The 18,411-nt window shown below is 50.0% G+C and overlaps 1 protein-coding gene across 4 annotated transcripts in view; it reads left to right on the plus strand.

The window, feature by feature from the left end:
• The window catches only part of NLRC5 (NLR family CARD domain containing 5), a 77,172-nt gene extending 68,097 nt beyond the window's left edge, over window positions 1-9,075 (plus strand). For all 4 annotated transcript variants that reach the window (XM_044433992.1, XM_044433994.1, XM_044433995.1 and 1 more), the window contains exons 42-48: window positions 794-877; window positions 2,263-2,346; window positions 2,751-2,834; window positions 3,909-3,992; window positions 4,433-4,516; window positions 4,876-4,959; window positions 7,945-9,075. In XM_044433992.1, the coding sequence (XP_044289927.1) occupies window positions 794-877; window positions 2,263-2,346; window positions 2,751-2,834; window positions 3,909-3,992; window positions 4,433-4,516; window positions 4,876-4,959; window positions 7,945-8,020 (580 nt within the window). In that variant the 3' untranslated portion in view covers window positions 8,021-9,075. The remainder of the gene's footprint in view (window positions 1-793; window positions 878-2,262; window positions 2,347-2,750; window positions 2,835-3,908; window positions 3,993-4,432; window positions 4,517-4,875; window positions 4,960-7,944) is intronic.
• Window positions 9,076-18,411: the final 9,336 nt, after the last annotated feature.

The raw sequence follows: 18,411 nt of genomic DNA on the forward strand, positions 1-18,411 counted from the left end.
AGTCTACCAGCACCCCGAGGTCCCTTTCACAAGTGCTGCTCTCCAGCCACTTGTCCCCTGACCTGTACTTATGACACCCATTCCTATGCCCCAAGTGCAAGACCTTGCGCTTATCCACACTGAACGCCATCCTGTTGTCTCCTGCCAGAGCACAGACGGGAGCCTGAGTTGTCCCAGTCCAATTCCTGTACTTTAGCCATGTGTCTCATTTATTTGCCCTTGAAAGAAAGTTTTCAAATAACGGCAGAAATCGCGGTCTGGGTAACCGTTAGACCATCAGAGGGATTTGGCTCGCTGGGAAACGTTCGCCCTCTGCAGTCCTGGGTGTTGCTACTTCTGCTGCCGAGGTGCTGCTTGTCTGCAGGCAGCTGGAAAGAGTTTTCCGTTGGCGCTTGATGAGCACTTTGCCTGCCTGATGGCCGTGACCGTTCTGGGGGGGCCACACCGAAGCAGGTCCTGGCCAGCCAAGGTCCCAAAAGCTGCCTTGTTGCATCTTTCATGCTTGGCACAAGCAGAGTTGCTGATAAATTGCTTCTTGACGAGCCAAAGTTTTGTCCGAGTGATCTGCACAATGGTGCCAGAAGAGCAGGAAAGTGGCCCCGAAAGGTAGATGCTGCCAAGAAGGGCAAAAACCAGCCCAGGGCCGCACTTTCTAATTTGACCCAAGAGTGAGCAAAGGCTTATGCTCAAAATGGTTCTGTTGAGCGCAGCCCTTGCGAGAATTACAGGGAGATGCGACTAGCAAAATGTTAGATGCTCTCTCCGTGGCATTTGACTTCTTCTTCCCTTTCAGTTTATCTGGGAACAATCTTGGAGATGAGACCCTGGGAAAACTGGCTACAATTCTGCCTTCTTTGCAACGCTTGAAAGTCCTTCGGTAAGTATCCAGGCACAATTTCTTCCCGTGTTACCTCCACGCACGTCCTCCTGTGAGTTCATTCTGCCTTAAGATATTTCTTTTAAAAATCCATATGAAAATTTGCATTTCAATGGCCATTTCTAAAGGTTTCTTCACTCAAAATGCAGATTTCTGAAAGCATTTGCTCCTTTCCTTTGTGAACTGAGAATGATGCTGGAACTTTCAGGAAGAGCAGTTGATAATTAAGTTCTAATCCAGACACTGCTTTGATGAAATCAGAGTGTATCAGAGTTGAGACATGCCATACCAAATTTTGCCAGTTCCTCCCTATCGTCTCCATCGTGAGGCATCTGGAAACCGTTTTTGGTTCCCTGCAGTTTTGCCCAGCTTGCTGCCTCCAAGTTTCTACAGCCTCCATCATTCCTCAGTCACTGGCCATGCTGGCAGAGGGATGAACTACAATTCCCATCACCCCCTCGTTGGTCACGTTGGTTGAGGGATGGTGCGAGCTGTAGTTGAACCCATCCAGAGCATCCTTGGTCGTGGAAGGCCAGGTGTGATCATCAGTTGCCGACTGCCCTTTTCCACACGCGAATTGTTCATCACGGATCGGAGAGAGACTAACAGGCCTTTCAGAAGCAGACAGTGGTTCTCTCCAGTGCAACACGTTTCGGTGGGGATTCGAAAGCTGTGTGCCAGGCTGAGTGCGCTGTTGTGACTTGTCCAAGCTGTGGGTCAGCATGCAGTTGGACTCTGTGTGGGCAGCCCAAAGCCCAACGGGCCGGAAGGAGAAGAAGTGGCCGAAGGTGGGCTGTAGAGCTTCTGAAGGCAGCTGAGAGGGTCCTCAGGTTCCCAGTGAGCCAAGACAACTCAGGGGAACAAGCTGCTGAGACGGGGGGGCCACGCCTGGGCAACAGATATTGTGCTTGCGCTCTGTTGGTCCCTTGGACTGCCTGCCTGCCTGATGTATGCTGCTGAACTTCAATACCTTCTCAGGTGGATACAGGTGGAGCTTCAGCACGAAAAGATTAGGCCAATCATTCCTTGCAGGAATGTGTGAGCCTTTCATTTTAATTTCATGTTTTACTTGAATTTTCTTTTTTAAAAACCATGAATTTCCCTATGCGCACCTCCAGTTTGAACACAAACATACAGGACCACCTGGCATATACCCGACCTTGCATTAATTTCCACTGAAGTGGCATTCAGTGGATTCCCACCATCTCACTGTTTCTTCGACCCTAAACTCATTCTTCACAATGGAAAGGAACTTACTGGTGTGCTTGATTCAGCGGGGTGAAAGACAGAAAGTCAAAAGACATGCACCTCCCTTAAGACCCATCCCTTCATCATCTTCTCCCTGAACTTCCACTGGGATGCTCTTTTCTCTGTCCTCTTCCCAGACTGTCTTCCTGTGAGATTGATGCCGAAGGGGCAGCTCATTTGGCCAGGGCTGTTTTCCAGTGTCAGCAAATAGAGGAACTCAGGTAAGTGAAGCCAGGAGGCCGTGAAGGAAGGTGAGGGCAGGAAAGGACCTGTGTGAAGCAAGGACACTTCTAGAAGGAGGGCCTGGTCCAAGGGCATTGTGCTACCTTTCCGCCCTTCCCTCCATGATGGATGTTTCTTGTGGTATGAAAAAAGACAGACGCAGCAGTGCGAAGGCCTCGGGAAGTTAAAAATAAAGCCAAAGTCATCCAGACGGCCATCACGAACCTGGCAAATCTTGTGAATTGGGAAGGGAAAATCACTTAATAAAAGCCTTCTCTGGTAGTATCTCATGCCTCTCGTTCATCCAGTGCAAACAATTGAGCCTACTCTTTCCCAAATACGATATTTTTTAGGCAAATCATTTTTTAAATTGACCTCTTCAGCCCGATCTTTTCTTTTGCAGTTTGTCAGAAAATTCTGTCGGGGACAAAGGCGTGACTGTGTTTGTAGAGCAGCTGCCGCAGTTCTTGCAGCTCAGGAGAATTGAGTAAGTCCTCAGCCAGGCTGAAACAGCAAAACTCCTCCGAGGAGGCTGCGTTACCTGGAGTGCAATGTCGAATGCATGGATGTGATTATGATCTCCAGAGCATGGACAGTAAAATATCACACAGATTCCCTCACTAAATTTTTGATCAACCTGCCACTTCGACCCACTCAAACGTTTCATATGGACGACTTGCTTGTTTTTGTATTGTTGTTGTTTCTGTGAGGCATTTTTACACGTTCTCTTTTGAGGGCCTTCCTACAAAAAGCAAGCACCAGCTAAATACATTGCTTTCTAGGAATCTGCTTTGATGACCAGATATTTGCCCCTTTGGACCAGTGTGGTTTACTTGGACTGGCACCATCACCTAAGACCCGGAGGAGTCGGTGATGGCAAAGCACATCCGGTCATTGATTGTACCTTTTCACACTGCCCTGTTTAGGACTGCGAGCAATGTTATTTGTGCTTTGTTGTTGTTTAGTCGCATAGTCATGCCTGACCCATCATGACCCCATGGACAACATTCCTCCAGGCCTTCCTGTCCTCCACCTTCCCCGGAGTCCACTTACGCTCACACCCACTGCCCCAGGGACTCCATCCAGCCACCTCATCCTCTGCCATCCCCTCCTTCTTTTGCCATCTATTGTTCCCAGCCTTAGGCTCTTCTCCAGGGAGTCCTTCCTTCTCACTAGGTGGCCAAAGTATTTGAGTTTCATCTTCAGGATCTGCCTTCTAAAGAACAGTCAGGGTTGATCTCCTCTAGGACTGACTGGTTTGATCGCCTTGCAGTCCAAGGGACTCACAGAGTCTCCTCCAGCACCACAACTCAAAGGCCTCGATCCTTTGGCGCTCAGCCTTCCTTATGGTCCAGCTTTCACAGCCATACATTGCAACTGGGAAAACCACAGCCTTGACTACGTGAGCTTTTGTCGGCAGGATGATGACTGTGTGCTTACCTCTTGTGGAGGAGGAGCTGCACCGAAACCCCTCCCCTTTCCTAAGCTGGCTTTCTTGGGGTGACTGGAGCAAAGCCCCATCTGTGAAGTCAGCTGAGCTTTTCCAATGTGTCCCTCTTAGGCTCAAGGTCTGTGGGATCACTGACCGGGCTTCCAAGACTCTCGCCACCTGGCTCAGCCACTGCCCCCTCCTTGAAGAGGTCATGTGAGTACAGTGGGCAGGTGTGGGTTACCTGCGTCTCTGCCCCCTGGCTTTTTTGCTTTGCTCCACATAAGGCCCTCAGAGCCATTGCGGCGGCGTGGTTAAGAGCACGGGACTGGGACTCAGGCAATCTGGGTTCTAGTCCCCACTCGGTAGTGGATCCCCTGGGGTGATTTTGGGCCAGTCACAGACTCAACCCAGCCTGCCCCACAGGGTTGTTGTTGTGAGGATAAGATGGAGAGCAGCGGGAGGAGAATGGTGTAAGTCCATTGAGTCCATAAGAAAAAGAGCAGGATATAAATCGAATCGAGTAATGTGGGCACTGCTTTGGCGTGCTGCTTCCCATGCCGCTGGGGAACATCTGGGTCAGGCTGGACAGCCCTGTGGCCTGCATGCTGCTGTTTTGGGGGTGTCCAGGGGTTGATCGCTCTTCTTATTTTTAGCCTGTCCTGGAACCAGCTCAGTGATGACAGTGCTTTGGAGTTGGCCAGGCTTCTGCCGCGGTTGCCAAAGCTGAGAATCCTGGAGTGAGTATAAGCGGCCGCTAAGCCGGCCTCCTGTAGCACAGCAAGTGCCGTTCAGAGCAATCATCATGATATTAATAACAAGAACAACTCTGCAAAATCTGAGATGGTTGCAGGCTGCAAGTGGTGACGGCTTGGAGGGGGGAGACTTCAGAATGGAGCACCTTATGGGAAGGTTCTCCTTGGCACAGGCGAGGCTGAACACCCGCTTCTTGCCCTGCATTCTGCAGTGTTCGTAGCTCTCCGGTTTGCAACTGGTTTTTGATTTGTTAGGAAGAGGAGAGCCAATGGTCAGCTTGTCATGTTACTTGGCCCCTGTCAATTATAGCCCTCCTATTATTTTGCTTTTTTACAAAACCAAGTCTGGACAGGAACTGCATCACAGCTCATGGGGCCGGAGGCCTAGCGAAGGAGCTTGCTAGCTGCCGAGGAATCCAGTTTATACGGTGAGTCCTTTGTAAAAGAGCTCAGCTTCCCACCAGGGGCTGGATGCTCTTTGTTGAGAGGAAAGCTGCTGTTCCACGAATCGGCTGCATTCATGACCTGCCTCCAGGGACCTTCACAAATTTGGTGCAAATATGCATTGTGGGGGCATGTCTCCCTTTTTCTTTTTTTTACTGTATATTTGTGAGGTGCGGCTTCCTTGCACCTTAGGTCGGGCTTCTGGGCCCTTAGTTGGCGGCACTATCCTTCCCCTTTAACTTCTTTTGCCCTCCTATCCTTTTTATTTTTACAAACAAATAATTGAATGAGTTGTAAATATTTTGGAAAACCAGTGCAAAAGCCTTTGTTTTCTTCTTCCATAAGGTGCAGATGAGAGTAGTTTGAGGCAGTACTGCCCAACATTCGTAGCAGGGACATATGCCGAGTTCTTCACTGAGGAAAAATAAACAAAATGCACAGTTAGGAAATGGGTCAGCCTGGCTTGGCGATAGGATGTGGGAAGAGGACCTTGGTGATGCGGCTGATGGAACTCTCAGCCTGTGATGTGGCTCCAGAGAGGCAGGCACGCCGTTGGGTGGCATCGACGGGAGCACCATTTCAAAATCACGGGAAAGGGAAGTTCCGCTTTCTTCTGGACCCCACGCTTTAGGAAGGGCTGAGATAAATCCAAACAAGTTCAAAGAAGGATAGCCAAGACGAGGAGGGAACCAGAAACAAGGAATGATTGAAGGAACGGGGTATATTTAGTCTGGAGAAGACTGAGTAGTACCTAAAGGGTATCAGATAGAAGAGGCGGGCTAACTCTCCCTGCCATCCAGACCTGCAGGATGCAAAATAAGAGAGTCAAGTTACAGGAAGGCAGATTTGGTGGAAAATCAGGAAAACTTGAATGGTCAGAGTTGTCAGAAAAAGGAGCCAGGATGAGGAAGAACTGGGCCCATGATACTGGAAGGGTTCAGGTAGAGACTGGGCAGCCATCTGTCCCGGATGTGCTGAACTGGGTTCCTGGACCAAGCAGGGGTTGGTCTTACTGGTCTAACAGGCTCCTTCCGACTCTGTAATAAGACTACCCCTATTCTGTATTATCTGTCATTTTCTGTGACTGGGTTGCTTGCATTGTTTCCACCTGGTTTTTTAATCGGTGGCAAAGCTGTACCCACAGTTTGAAGTTGCTTTAGTGAGAATGACTAATGAGGGTCCAGGTGTTAATGAAAATGATCAGAGGGAAAACTGCTTTTTAACTTCGCAGGGAAGGAAATTGGGAGATGGGTTCCGCCCTGCATCGTGGTGTCTCAAAAGACGGAGACAGCTCCACTCAGGCAGAAAGCAGTTCTTATTCAAATTTGTGATTTGCTTTAAAAACGGGGACATGTTTAAAAATGTTAGGCAGAGTGTTAGGCATTTGGCAGCCTGACCTTTGGTGTCATGCAACAAAAGCCAAGCGCTGGTTTTCTAACGCAATTATTGTATTTGTGCTGCCCAGAAAAAAGATGAGCTCCTGGGGACTGTGTGATTCCCCCAGTGCTCTCGGCTTACCATCAGGCCTATCACTGGCTATGCTGGCTAAACCTGATGGGAGTTGTAGTCCAACGGCCTCTGGAGGGCCACTCATGCCCCACCTCAGCTTATGGGATCGGGAGCCACTTGTGCCAAAATAATTGGACTTTGGGCCATATGCACCCTGATTTGGGCACCCCCCCCCCCGTAACCTCTGAGCCAGGTGAGCCAGTGGTCTGGCTTGCTAAAAGGTCAGCCTGCCTTCATCATGTGAAGGGTTAAACTCTGCTGTCCCAAAGTCGGCACTGGCAGGAGAGCTTTCCAAAGGAACGTTCTCTGGATCGCATGCTGCCCAGGCGACAAGGTGCTGACTCAACCACAGGTGTTCTTGGAGAACGCTGATGACGGTAGAGGCGGAAAACATGGAGAGACCTCCCGCCCAAGGCATGTTGGAGGACCTCAACATGGGCAAGTATTAGGACTGGCTGAAAGTGCATCCTTTTCACTTGGCTTTTCCATAGCCATGAGCTATCTTGGAAACAACCCTTTTTAACTGAAAAAAGAAAAGATATTGTAGTGTTGCAAAACAAGCAGAGAGCGGTGGGAGCAAAGGGCGGGAGCAAAAGACCACAAGGCCTGAAGCTGTGTAGTTTAGCGGGGAAAGGCGAGTTTTGATCACAGGGTAGAAAACGTCCCTGGAATGGAGAAACGGAGGGGAGACCAAGTTAAAGGGTGGAATCCGGCATCAGTGTGGGTGGCTTTCAGAAGCAGTTGACCATCATGTAAGAGCCAGCTGTGAATGGCCACACGCTCGATGGCTGTCTACGACAGGACTAAGGCAAAGCCTCAGAGCGCACCAGTGGCTGGGGAACATGGGTGGCTGCGCGCTCCTGTGCTCACATCTTGTTTTGGCATTCTGTGGGCAGATGCTCAGCTGCTGTGTAAACTGAATGCTGCGCTCGGGCTGATTCTGCCAGGCTTTTCTTCAGTTCTTAATATAATCACTGTTCTCGTCGGCCATTCAGTCGCGTCCAACCCTTGGCCGCCCCTTGGATCATCGCTCTCCAAGCCCCTCTGTCTCGCCCTGCGTCCTTCAAGACCGCCATGTCCACCCCAGTGCCTTTCTTCGCGGTGTCCAGCCAACGGGTGCTGGGGCGGACCCTTCTCCTTTTTCCATGGGTCACTCCCAGCACGGCTGACCTTTCCAGCCAGCCAGCTCTCCTGACATGGCCACAGTACGATGGTCTTTGTTCAGTCATCGGCTTTGAGTGATATATATTAAGGGAAGGGTTAATATATATAATAGTTTAATATATGGAGGGTCTGCATTAGTTGTTCACTGCTTTGGGGTTGGTTCAATGAGAAGCAATATGTAAGTATGGATGAGGGTGACTTCGAGGATGACATGATGCTTCCCTTTTGCAAAACTGCCAAGTTTGCAGCTTTCCAAGCTCAGAGGAGGATCTGCATGACACTCTCTGTCTTTCCAGGTTATGGTGCAACCGAATCCCTAAAGATGTTGAGCAGCGACTGGGTGGGCAGGAACCACGGTTGCATTTCTCATAAACAAAAGATGAAGAGGAGCGACAGGAGGGCCACTGGCCACGGATGCACTGCAAAGCGGCCACGAAACAGAAAACTTGCCATTTCTGGCTAAAGGCACAGTAATGGTGTCTTTTAGAAAGGAAGATGAAGTTTGTTCTTGTGCTCTCCTAGCCCAGATGGAAAGCAGACGCTGCTTGGGAAACATCAAAGAGTCACGTGATAGGAGGCAACAGAACTGTGGCATCGCTTGTTAAGAAAACTTGAACCTCACACCCATTTTCCTAACACCCATGACCACAAAAAAACCTGGTCATGTCTACTCTGCACTGAAAATGCCCCGTCCTTTGTGGCAGTAAGTTTTAAAAAAGCATACCCCAAAAGGCTCAGTCTGGAGGGGGAACACTGTTTTGTGCAAGATGCTTGAATGTATTTATTTTATTTATGGTATGTGCTGCTTTGGTTGGTTGTGGGGAGACAGAAATAGCTGTGTGGGCCTGCCCTGGAGCCTCATGACAAGTGAACATATTTAAATATTTAAACAATCCGTTTGCTTTTAAGTTTTCTTCAGGATGGACCAACACATTTTGGAACCCATCTTCACTATCGTAAGGACTAGAAACTTGCAGTGTCATTTGTTTTAAATGGAAGCAGAGATGCTCAGGGAGCTGGATTCCGTGGATCCTATTCTGTGCTTCCCTTTCACCTTTGCCAAATGTGTACAATTCTATTTCCAACCGTTGTTTGTTGCATATGCTGCTTTACTAGTTCTCCCATGTTATGCATTGTTCTATACCACCAGCTGTGGGGCAGTACAGAAATGAAAACTCTGTGTTTGCAAAACTGTGTTCACTACAACTAGTAAAACCGTTTGACTGGTGAGGAGAGATTTTGCAACAGTCCCCACACCTTCAGAAATCACTTCTCAGGAAAGGGGCCACTGCTAATGTTTAAGAAAGCTCAGAAGCTTTTTTTTTTTCATTCCAGGCTGTGGTTTTTGAAGCTGTGCTTTGGAGAAAAGCTTACCTGTTTCTGGTTTAATGGTTCAAAATTCGATTTGTATTTTGGGTTTGCGTTCATTGTGCATGTGTGTATACTTTATTTTATTGTCCACTGCTTCATTAGGCCACTGCATCCTGGATAGCAGATTAGCAAGGGGGGGGTGGATGGGGGGTGGACAGATGGACAGTGCAGAATTGTAGTTTCACTGGAATCTCAGGACAAGATGACTTGTGACCATTGTATGAATGCAATTAAGACGGACCTTTTAAGCATGCCTTCCCCTGAATGGCAGCTTCTGCCTAATTTGCCCTACGGAGCCGGGAGGGCAGGGCAGGGCAGGGCAGGCCGCAACGAGGTGGGCATCCTCAGTGGCCCTCGCGCCCAGCCCTGCGGAGCTGGGGAGCAGGCAAGGGCAGGGGACCCCTCTGATCCAATGGGAAGGCGAGAGCTTGAAAGCGGACCCCTCCTCATCTCTGCAGGTGCAGCTGGGGCTAAGAGGACTGGCGGGGGAAGGAGAGCCGTGGCAAGTCCCGGACGGGTCCCTTTTCCGGCAGGAGGGCCAGGCATGGCTAGCGGGGAAGCCCAAGTGGGCAAGGAAGGCCAGCCGGGGCGACGCCAGGGGCTGATCCAAGGGGGCAACCTTGCCCCAGCCAACCGCGGCGAAGTGCACACGGGGCCGGACCGGGTGGCAGCGTGGCCAGGGGAGGTGGGAAGGCTTCCTGCCTTCGCGCTTCCTCCCGCTGCTGTCCTGCTCCCCCTGCAGGCGGCTGCAGGCACGGAGTGGGGAAACTGTCGATACCGCGGTGGACCAGCCTCCCAGTGCGGGAGGAGCGGTTTTGTCGAGCACGGCAAGAGCTTGTTCCCCAGGGGGGTTACCTGTACTTTGACAAGTGCCCACCAGGCTGCACTCACGCATAGACCCCTTCTCTGCTGGGCTCCAAGATTCCCTTGTAAAAGAACAACTACTTTCTAATGCTGAGAGATGCAGCGCTGCAAGGCAACTCTGGCAGAGCTGTGTCCCAGCCGGTGACTTGGATGTGGGATCAACGCTCCAGGCTGCTGATCCGTGTGGAAAGAAGAAGAAAATACCCCAAATCCAGGACACCGGCTTTGTGGATGGGGGCACATGTGCATTTGTTGGTTGGTTTTAGCTTGGGTTGGGTTTTTCTCCTCCTGGAATTTCTCCTTTATCACGGAAGAGATGCCACAGTCCCGCTGGAGCAATGGGAAGAGTCTTCTTAGGATCCTTCTGCAGGGCACAGACAGAGCTCCGTGACGTGTGCCAGGGCCTGCAGCCAAGACGTGGGCAGCCAGAGGCAAGGCAAGAGCAACAGCGGCACCAGGACCAGGGCAAGAGGACCAAGACAGCCCAGGCTTAAAGTCCAGATCATAGTCATGGTACAGGCTGAGGCCAGGAAGCGGAAGGGTGCATGAGGGCAGGAGGAGGACGGGGCCAGGAACAAGCCCAGGGCTGAGAGCCAGGAGGACAGGCAGAGGCACAGGTCCCTTGGACAGGGTAACAGGGCGGGAGACACGAGACGACAAGAAGCAGTTGCAGGAGGGCCTGGCAGAGGCAGGAGCTGGAGCCCGGCTGGCAGGGAGCCCTCCGTTACTGGGGCGACGCAGCGAGGCAGGGTCGAGGGCGGGCAAGGGGCAGGCACAAGAGCGAGGCAGCGGGGAAAGGCGGGGCCCAGGAGCAGGAGCCGTTAGGCAGGATGCAGGCAGGGCAGCACACAGGCAAGGCTGAGGCAACACAGCAGGGCAGGAGACACGGCAAGATGCAGGAGCAGTCGGCAAGGAGCAGGAGGACCTGTGCTGCTGAGGCAACACAGCAGGGCAGGAGACACGGCAAGATGCAGGAGTGGTCAGGACCTGCATTGCCGAGACCAGTTCTTGAGGGAAGAGCTGGCCTTCTACAGCTCTTCTGCTAGGACTCCCAGCTGGTGCTTCTCAAGAGCTCCAGCAGGGCCTGGGACTGATCCTGCACGTGTGCTGGTGGTTGCTCTCGTTTTGGCCACCAGAGCAGCCCAGATTCTGACAATGGGCAATTTTTGACTTGACAGTGTGCCCTGGTTTTGAACTGTAAACTGCAGAACTATACACTGGTTAGGGAGGTCAGCTTCTAGAGACTGAAAATTTTGGCCGGGTTGCCCATTCCGGAACTGTGTGTCAGGGTACCCAACTCTGTCCCTTGGCCTACTAATCTCTCTTAATTTAAAACTGTATCAACTGCAAATGATGCACTGGCAAAGGAAATCTACTGAAGTTGTTACTGCACCTTCTCATCCCATAGATGCAGTAAAATTAATAAAGCCCAATTCAAATTAACTTTAAAAAACCATGATACGCACCCCTAGGCTTCAATTAATATGCATGCCACATTTCAAGTTTCCTGGCCTATGAGGCTATGGTACTGATAGGTGGCTGGATATTTCCTGTTTTATTATAGATGCATTAACTGCCTATTCCACCTTTCTGTCAAAAATGGCACTCCAGGTGACACATGATAATAAAGCACAGCGTCCAAACAAATCCTTAATTAAAATTAAACATAAAATTCAACCATCTGGAGCAGCCTTCCGTTATTTATTTCTAAAATGAATCTTGCCCCGTCTCCACTTGTTCAGCAACTGTGGAAGGTGGCTGATACCTGTCTTCAGGTGTCACAGAGGGGCAAGGATCTCCTCAGGCATATTCTAAGAGTAATACCTTATGCTGAGGAAAAGACTCTTTCTGGATGTTTTATCAGAGATCCCCAGCAGAGGGCAGTGTTTTCCTGCAATGATTTCAAGATGCTCCCATTTCTCCTGGAAGCAACAGGAAGTGGTGGGGACAAGGTGGAGAAGCCTAGTTCTAATGCCCAAGGAAGCAAAGATCAAGAGATTGCCAATAAAGTTGTCTGAGGTTTTCCTCTGAGCTGCTTTATTTATTTATTTATTTAGTTGGAGTTGTTGTATGCCGTTCCATTTGCATAAGCCTCGGGATGGCTTCCAACACAATAAATAAGCATAAAAATAATGCATATTAAAATCCGGATTCACCCTGGCTGTAGAAATTAAAACCACGAAATAATATTAACAATTGTTAAAATATTGTTTAAATAAAAAGGTCTTGGCCTGACACTGAAAAACAAATGACGATGGCACCAGGTGGACCTCTCTGGGGAGCGCCTTCCACAAGTGCTTTGTTCTATGATAGCGAGAAACTAGATGAGACAGGGCAGTCAAACTCAAAGTCATTCAGGGGCCTCCCAAGACCCCTGTGGCGTGCCAGTATTCAACCACGCCTTAATCATGCAAGGCTAAGCTAATACTTCCCAGGCACTTTGTAGGAGACCTTCTCCATTCACAGCCCAGCCCGGCTACAGCCAAGTTTCTCATTGCCTCAGCAAAGCAAAATGAGCAGTAATCCCTTGCTGGGCTTGGTACCACATTTGCACTTTTCCAGACTGGGAATGTTAGGAGACCACCAGGATGCAGGTAGCTTCCCTGGAAATTCCCTCCCTTCTCCAACTGGCAGGCTCCAGAGGTGTTGCGTAGCACAACTTACATCATTTGCAGCTCCCAGCTGGCTGCAGTTCCTATCATAACTGGACAACACATCTGGGAGTGATGTAAGTTGCATTAGCCATCACATCTGGAGAACACCAATTGGGGGGAACCTGGTCCAAACGACCCACCACTTTAGCACTGCCCTCACAGGACCAAGGAACCTTTGGCAGGCCCAACTTGTGTTCTGCCTTTGACTCTACCTAGTGTAACTTCTCTGTAACTTCACTTCTCTTCTTCATCATTGTTGTCCTCTTCCTTGTCTTTTTTCTGCCTGTTTTACAAGCTGTATATACCGGTCTATAATCCAGTATGGAGATTCCCCAGTGGTGAACAATGCAAGATAAAACAGAAGAATAATGAATAGGTTACAAATCAAAACCAGTAAGATTATTTTCCTGGGCTCCAAGATCATCGCAGATGGGGACTGCAGCCAAGAAATTAAAAGACGCTCCTTGGGAGGAAAGCTATGGCAAATCTAGATGGCATACGAAAAAGCAGAGACATCACCCTGCCGACAAAAGTGCGTATAGTCAAGGCTATGGTTTTCCCAGTTGCAATGTATGGCTGTGAAAGCTGGACCATAAGGAAGGCTGAGCGCCAAAGGATTGAGGCCTTTGAATTGTGGTGCTGGAGGAAACTCCTGAGAGTCCCTTGGACCGCAAGGCGATCAAACCAGTCAGTCCTAGAGGAGATCAGCCCTGACTGCTCTTTGGAAGGCCAGATCCTGAAGATGAAACTCAAATACTTTGGCCACCTAATGAGAAGGAAGGACTCCCTGGAGAAGAGCCTGATGCTGGGAACGATTGACGGCAAAAGGAGAAGGGGACGGCAGAGGATGAGGTGGCTGGATGGAGTCACTGGGGTGGCGGGTGTGGGCTTGGGTGGACCAGGGGATGGTAGAGGACAAGAAGGCCTGGAGGAATGTTGTCCATGGGGTCGTGATTGGTCGGACACGACTTCGCGACTAACAACAACAAGATTATGGCTGGTTAGTTCAGAAAGGCTTCTCAAATTGAATGTCTTCAAGAAGTTCAGAAAACAATGCGATATTGATCTCTTTGACCTCCAGAGATGGGAAGTTCCACAGAAGGAAACCCATCAAATTGAAGGCTGTTTTTCCGTTGGATTTCAGTTGGTCCATAAGTCCATACGAACCCACCATGAGCCTACCAGAAGATGACTCAGAAGCAGGGAGTGCCTCAGAAAAGGTGGAGCAACACCGAAGACTCTTCTTCCAGTGGACTTCAGTTGGGCCAGAGGTGCAGAGGGTGTCCACCTCTGTTCAGCGCAAGCAAGAAGCTTACCACCCGAGTCAGGAACCACTCAACCACAGAGTTCATCTTCCCAAGATTCAGCTTTGGCCGACTGGTTCTCGACCAGCCCATCACTGAGACCAGATGCTGAACCAGGATGCCTACAGTCTTCTCCCAATGCATTCTCCCTCCCAGCTTTTCCTCTTGCTTCTAGGCTCCCTGACTTCTTCTCTCAACCTGGGCTGGGCAACATCTCTTGGGCTGAGGCTGGTGAGAGCAACCGCATTCCAGGAGCGAGTTGGGCTTGTAGCATAGGGTTGGGGCCATCACTGGTGAATTCCAGAGCTGAATCATGCATTGTGTGAAAAAACACTACTCCAACAAGCTCCAACAGGACATAGTTTAAATGCTACATGCAAACAGAGCCTCTGGGTGGTGGTTTGGAGGACCCCGGGCCTTGGTCCCAGTTCACAGTCCTACTGCTGGCCGGTGTACTTCGGATTAAAGTCCTGGAATTTCTTCACGATGGTCGGATCACGGGTCTCCCATTCTTAACCAGTGGAGCATCCAGTCCCCATCGGACAGAAGGAATGGCTTGTGCATGACAAGCTGAAAGAATCCCTGAATGTTTGAGAAAACAAGCAGAACATTTATTTTAAAAAAAGATAAGCTCATACTTCAGATGTCAAACTCCCTGTTGCAGCAGTAATATTTTAATAAGGACTGAGGAATGTGAATTTTCAGGTCCATTGCATGTGGATTGTATGTGGAACTGTAAGCAATTGTGTATGTTTGAATAACCAAACAAAACCGGCTGTGGGGAGCCTTGGAAGCCTTTCAGCCAACCCGATGGCAGCAGAAAGTCACGTGACCAATCATGTAAATAGACAGGGACAAGGAGAAATCTCTGAAGGAGAGCACAGTTTTGTGTAAAGTCCACTCCATGCTGTTTGGCTCACTAGGTTCAAAGGAAGAAAGAAGTGAGGACTTCTTGGATAAGATCAAAGGTCCATCTAATCTAGCATTATTTTTCTCACTTTGACTAATACCAAGTGCTTCCAGGAAGCCAGAAACAAAGGTGTGTGGCCCGTCACCAAGGCTGCCATTTGCAACAGCAACTGGCATCCAGTCAGTGGAAGTATTTGCTAATTGAAGACCCTGGAAGGTCTCCTTTTAGGGGGCAGAAAAGCTGGTGGTGATGTGAGCACCAGTGGCTGCCTTGGTGGAGATGCTTGCCCCATCCCCAGTGTGGTGGTAAGGACTGAGGACTAGTCCTCTGCATGTGGGCTGGGGGGGCCCTGACAGAGGAGCGGGAAGTTTGGTTGGGCAACCCTTCCTGAAGCAAGAATCACTTGCAACACTTGTTGATTTCCCAAGAAGCTGTGCAGAACACCCTGCGAATTCTGTCCCACACAGGTGGGCAAGTCACCTGGAGTTTTCATCAGAGCCATGAAAACATCTGGCTGGAGTAAACCTGGGTAAGGGAAGGGCACCTCCTCACAGGGACTGCTCAAATCAAACCACACTTTGATTCTCTCCAGCATTGTACTGATGCTTGCCATTTGGGGGGGCATTCACACAACCTATGATCCACCTGCATGCAAATAGGTGAATTCCTAGCCCCAGCTGCCAGGTTTCGGCTGTTATTTCTACTCAGAGTAGTTCAAGAAGGGTGAGACTGTTCGAATGAACAGCAGAGCTATAACAGACTGCATCGCCGTTCACACATTCCTTTAAACTAGTGTGCAGGATGAGTGTCGCAGCCTCAGTGGCCCCAGCCCGGCCCTGGGTGCACGCTTGGTGGGAAGCCTGAAAATCTTTCAGCCTTGCACAAGTGTGTGCAAAAGCCGTGCATGCACAGAGTTCTTGCATAGTCAAAAAGTCACAGTGGTGTGTCAGTGCCTATGCATACACCATTTGTGTGTGTCAGTGCTTTGCGGTTTGCTGTCACAGATTCAGCTGCACACAGATGTTGCCCTGCTCTCCTTGCAGGTTTAGAGAAATGTGTCACTGATTCTTGACACTTCCCATGTGACTATCATGGATCCTATTGATATGCTAAGCTCTCACCTGACACAGGCTGGAATCTCCAGCAATGTGCCCGCAGATGGCTCTATGGGCACCCAGCCGGCTCCCTGGCTCTCCTGATGTTTATGCAAGAGTTTAGACATTAGTTTTACCTGGCATGCTTGGTTGGTTTCATATTTTGGCGCTAAAACCCTGACCTGTACCTTGTACCGAGCTTCTTGGGCAAGTCTTTTTCTTTTAGTTCCCCACCTTGCCTTCTAGAAAATGAGCGCTTTCCAATAATGCCATGGCGGCTATTTACACATGGGCAAGACCCAGGCAGCTGTGGAAACGACCGGGACCTGCACCCAAGATTCAAAGGTATCGTAAACTCTCATGATGTGCATGGTACACGTGTTTTGCACCCAGAATTTTAAATGTAAGCTGTAAATGTGCATTGCATTTCCGATGTTTGCGGAGAGCCAGTGTAGTGTTGGGAACCTGGGAGATAGATCCGGCTCTTGGCCTCTAGCCATGAAGCTCACTGGGCTAGCCACTCTCTCAGCCTCGTCTGCCTCTCAGGGCTGGGGTGAGGGTACAACCACGCTGCGCGGGCTGCCTTGGGCTCCTCCAAGTTTCGAATGGGTGGGGAATCATTTCCTGGTTTCTTCACCTTCTCAGAGATTAATATGCAGCTCCAGCCTCCAGTTCTGTTAGTTTGAATTTATTTGCAAGGCCAGTTTCGCCCAGCAGGAGACAAAAGGGTGACGGCAAAGCGCAAAGGCCAACCTCTTCACGTGCTAAACTTAATGTTCTGGGTCTGAATGCTGAGAAACCATTTCCTGCTCTTCTCTTCGAGTCCAGGCACCCTGTCTGTGTCTTTCTGCTGCTGTTCTGTTTGCCCAAGCAACATGCAGTGCAAGCTGTGTTTACTCAGCGGTAGGGATTAATATGCAGAAGTAATTCCCCCGGGTATTGTACAGCCTAGTCCAGGGGCCGGCAGCCTTTCACACTCCAAGAGCCATTTGGACCCGTTTCCCACAGAAAAGAAAACCCCGGGAGCCGCAAACCCCTTTTGACGTCTAAAATGAAGATCACACTGCATATATCGTTTTTTACCTTAATGCTATGTATCTCTGCATTATGATTTAGCTGCAGCTCTTGTCCAGTCACTAAACACCGTTATTTTTAATCTTACATTATAAACTAGTAGGACTCCTTTCATATATTTTGAATAGGAGAACAGCTTCCTGAAGGGTCAAGTCAGTGCTAAAGGGCTGCATGCATTAAACAGCAAACCCCATAAGTTCATCAGCAGTAAAAGCAAATGAATCTACCCAGGTATCATTAAACGTTTGGTTTTCTTCGATTTATCCATGGTTGGCCTTCGGGGTTGGGGGAGGGGGGGCAGAAAGCTCAGTAAATCTCAGATCTCAGATATAGGTGTATTTAGTGATGGATTAGCAGATAAACAGTCAAGTGCTGTGAATTGTGACAGGTCCCAAGTGCAGCTTTTATCATTCAGAGGAAGGAGATGACATTGGGACAAAGAGAATCTTTTCAGCAGCGTTTGTGTAACATGAGAGCCTGCAGGAAGCTTGTCCCACTCTTTCCCTGCACACTAGCACAGGAATGTCGCAATTTCCCTAACCAGCTAGCGGGGCGTTCCTGAGTGGATGCCTCATCATCACCTACTGGTATTTTGTAACTCGGAGCCTCGGTCGCAGATCGGCGGCTGTGCCGGCGCGTGTTTTGAGCGACAGAGCTGCAGCAGAGGGATTCAAGAGCCACGTGTGGCTCCGGAGCCGCGGGTTGCCGACCCCTGGCCTAGTTCATGTGCAGGACACATTTTCTGTGTGCTACAAAGACAGGTGTGCCCCAATCTAGTGACCCTGCAGCTCTCACAAACGGGAGTGCACTTATTGTTGGAGACTCTGTTTACCTCTCCCCTCCCCTCGTGCTCCATGGTAGCAAACACACTTTCACTCTTCCTTGCACAGATTGTTGTGGGTCTCGGGGCAGCAAGACACCTGCTTTTGGGGGGCTGGTCATTTTCACTGCAGCCCCTCAGAGCTTTGCTGCAAAGAATCACACCTGCTGTGTTAAACCTCCATTCCTGCACATGCCGTTTGCAGGGTCGGGAAAGAGAAGTTGGAAAGGCAGCACATCCTCTGGTTTTCCTGCACCTGTGCTGTGGCTTGGGGCATGGGCTGGCGTGAGAAATGCGCACGCTGAAGTGCAGGGGGCTGTTCACGTTCTGCCTGCCTCTCCCCCAAGTGCAACGCAACGCACGCGGCCTGTAGCACTTGAGACGAACTCTGTACAAAGAATTGTGTACTCCAGGTGCAGTAACTGCCTTTTGCTAAAGCACTGAACAGGTGGTGCCTCGCGAATGAAAGGGGATCCAGTCCCGCCTTATCTCTCCAGAGCTTCGGTGCAGACTGAATCTGTGCCTCTTTTAAGACGTGAGGCAAGTCAGGGGTAACCCACGCAAGGTCGCTCTGCCTCGGCGCACCGTGTCAGGAGAGTCTCCAGGGGGCGGGGAGGCGTGTTGCTACAGAACACCTGCGGAGTTCCCAGGTGTTCTCTCTTGCAGAGCGCT

The sequence above is a fragment of the Varanus komodoensis genome, unplaced genomic scaffold (genome assembly GCF_004798865.1).
Source record: "Varanus komodoensis strain SLA01 unplaced genomic scaffold, ASM479886v1 scaffold27, whole genome shotgun sequence".
NCBI classification, from domain to species: Eukaryota; Metazoa; Chordata; class Lepidosauria; order Squamata; family Varanidae; genus Varanus; species Varanus komodoensis.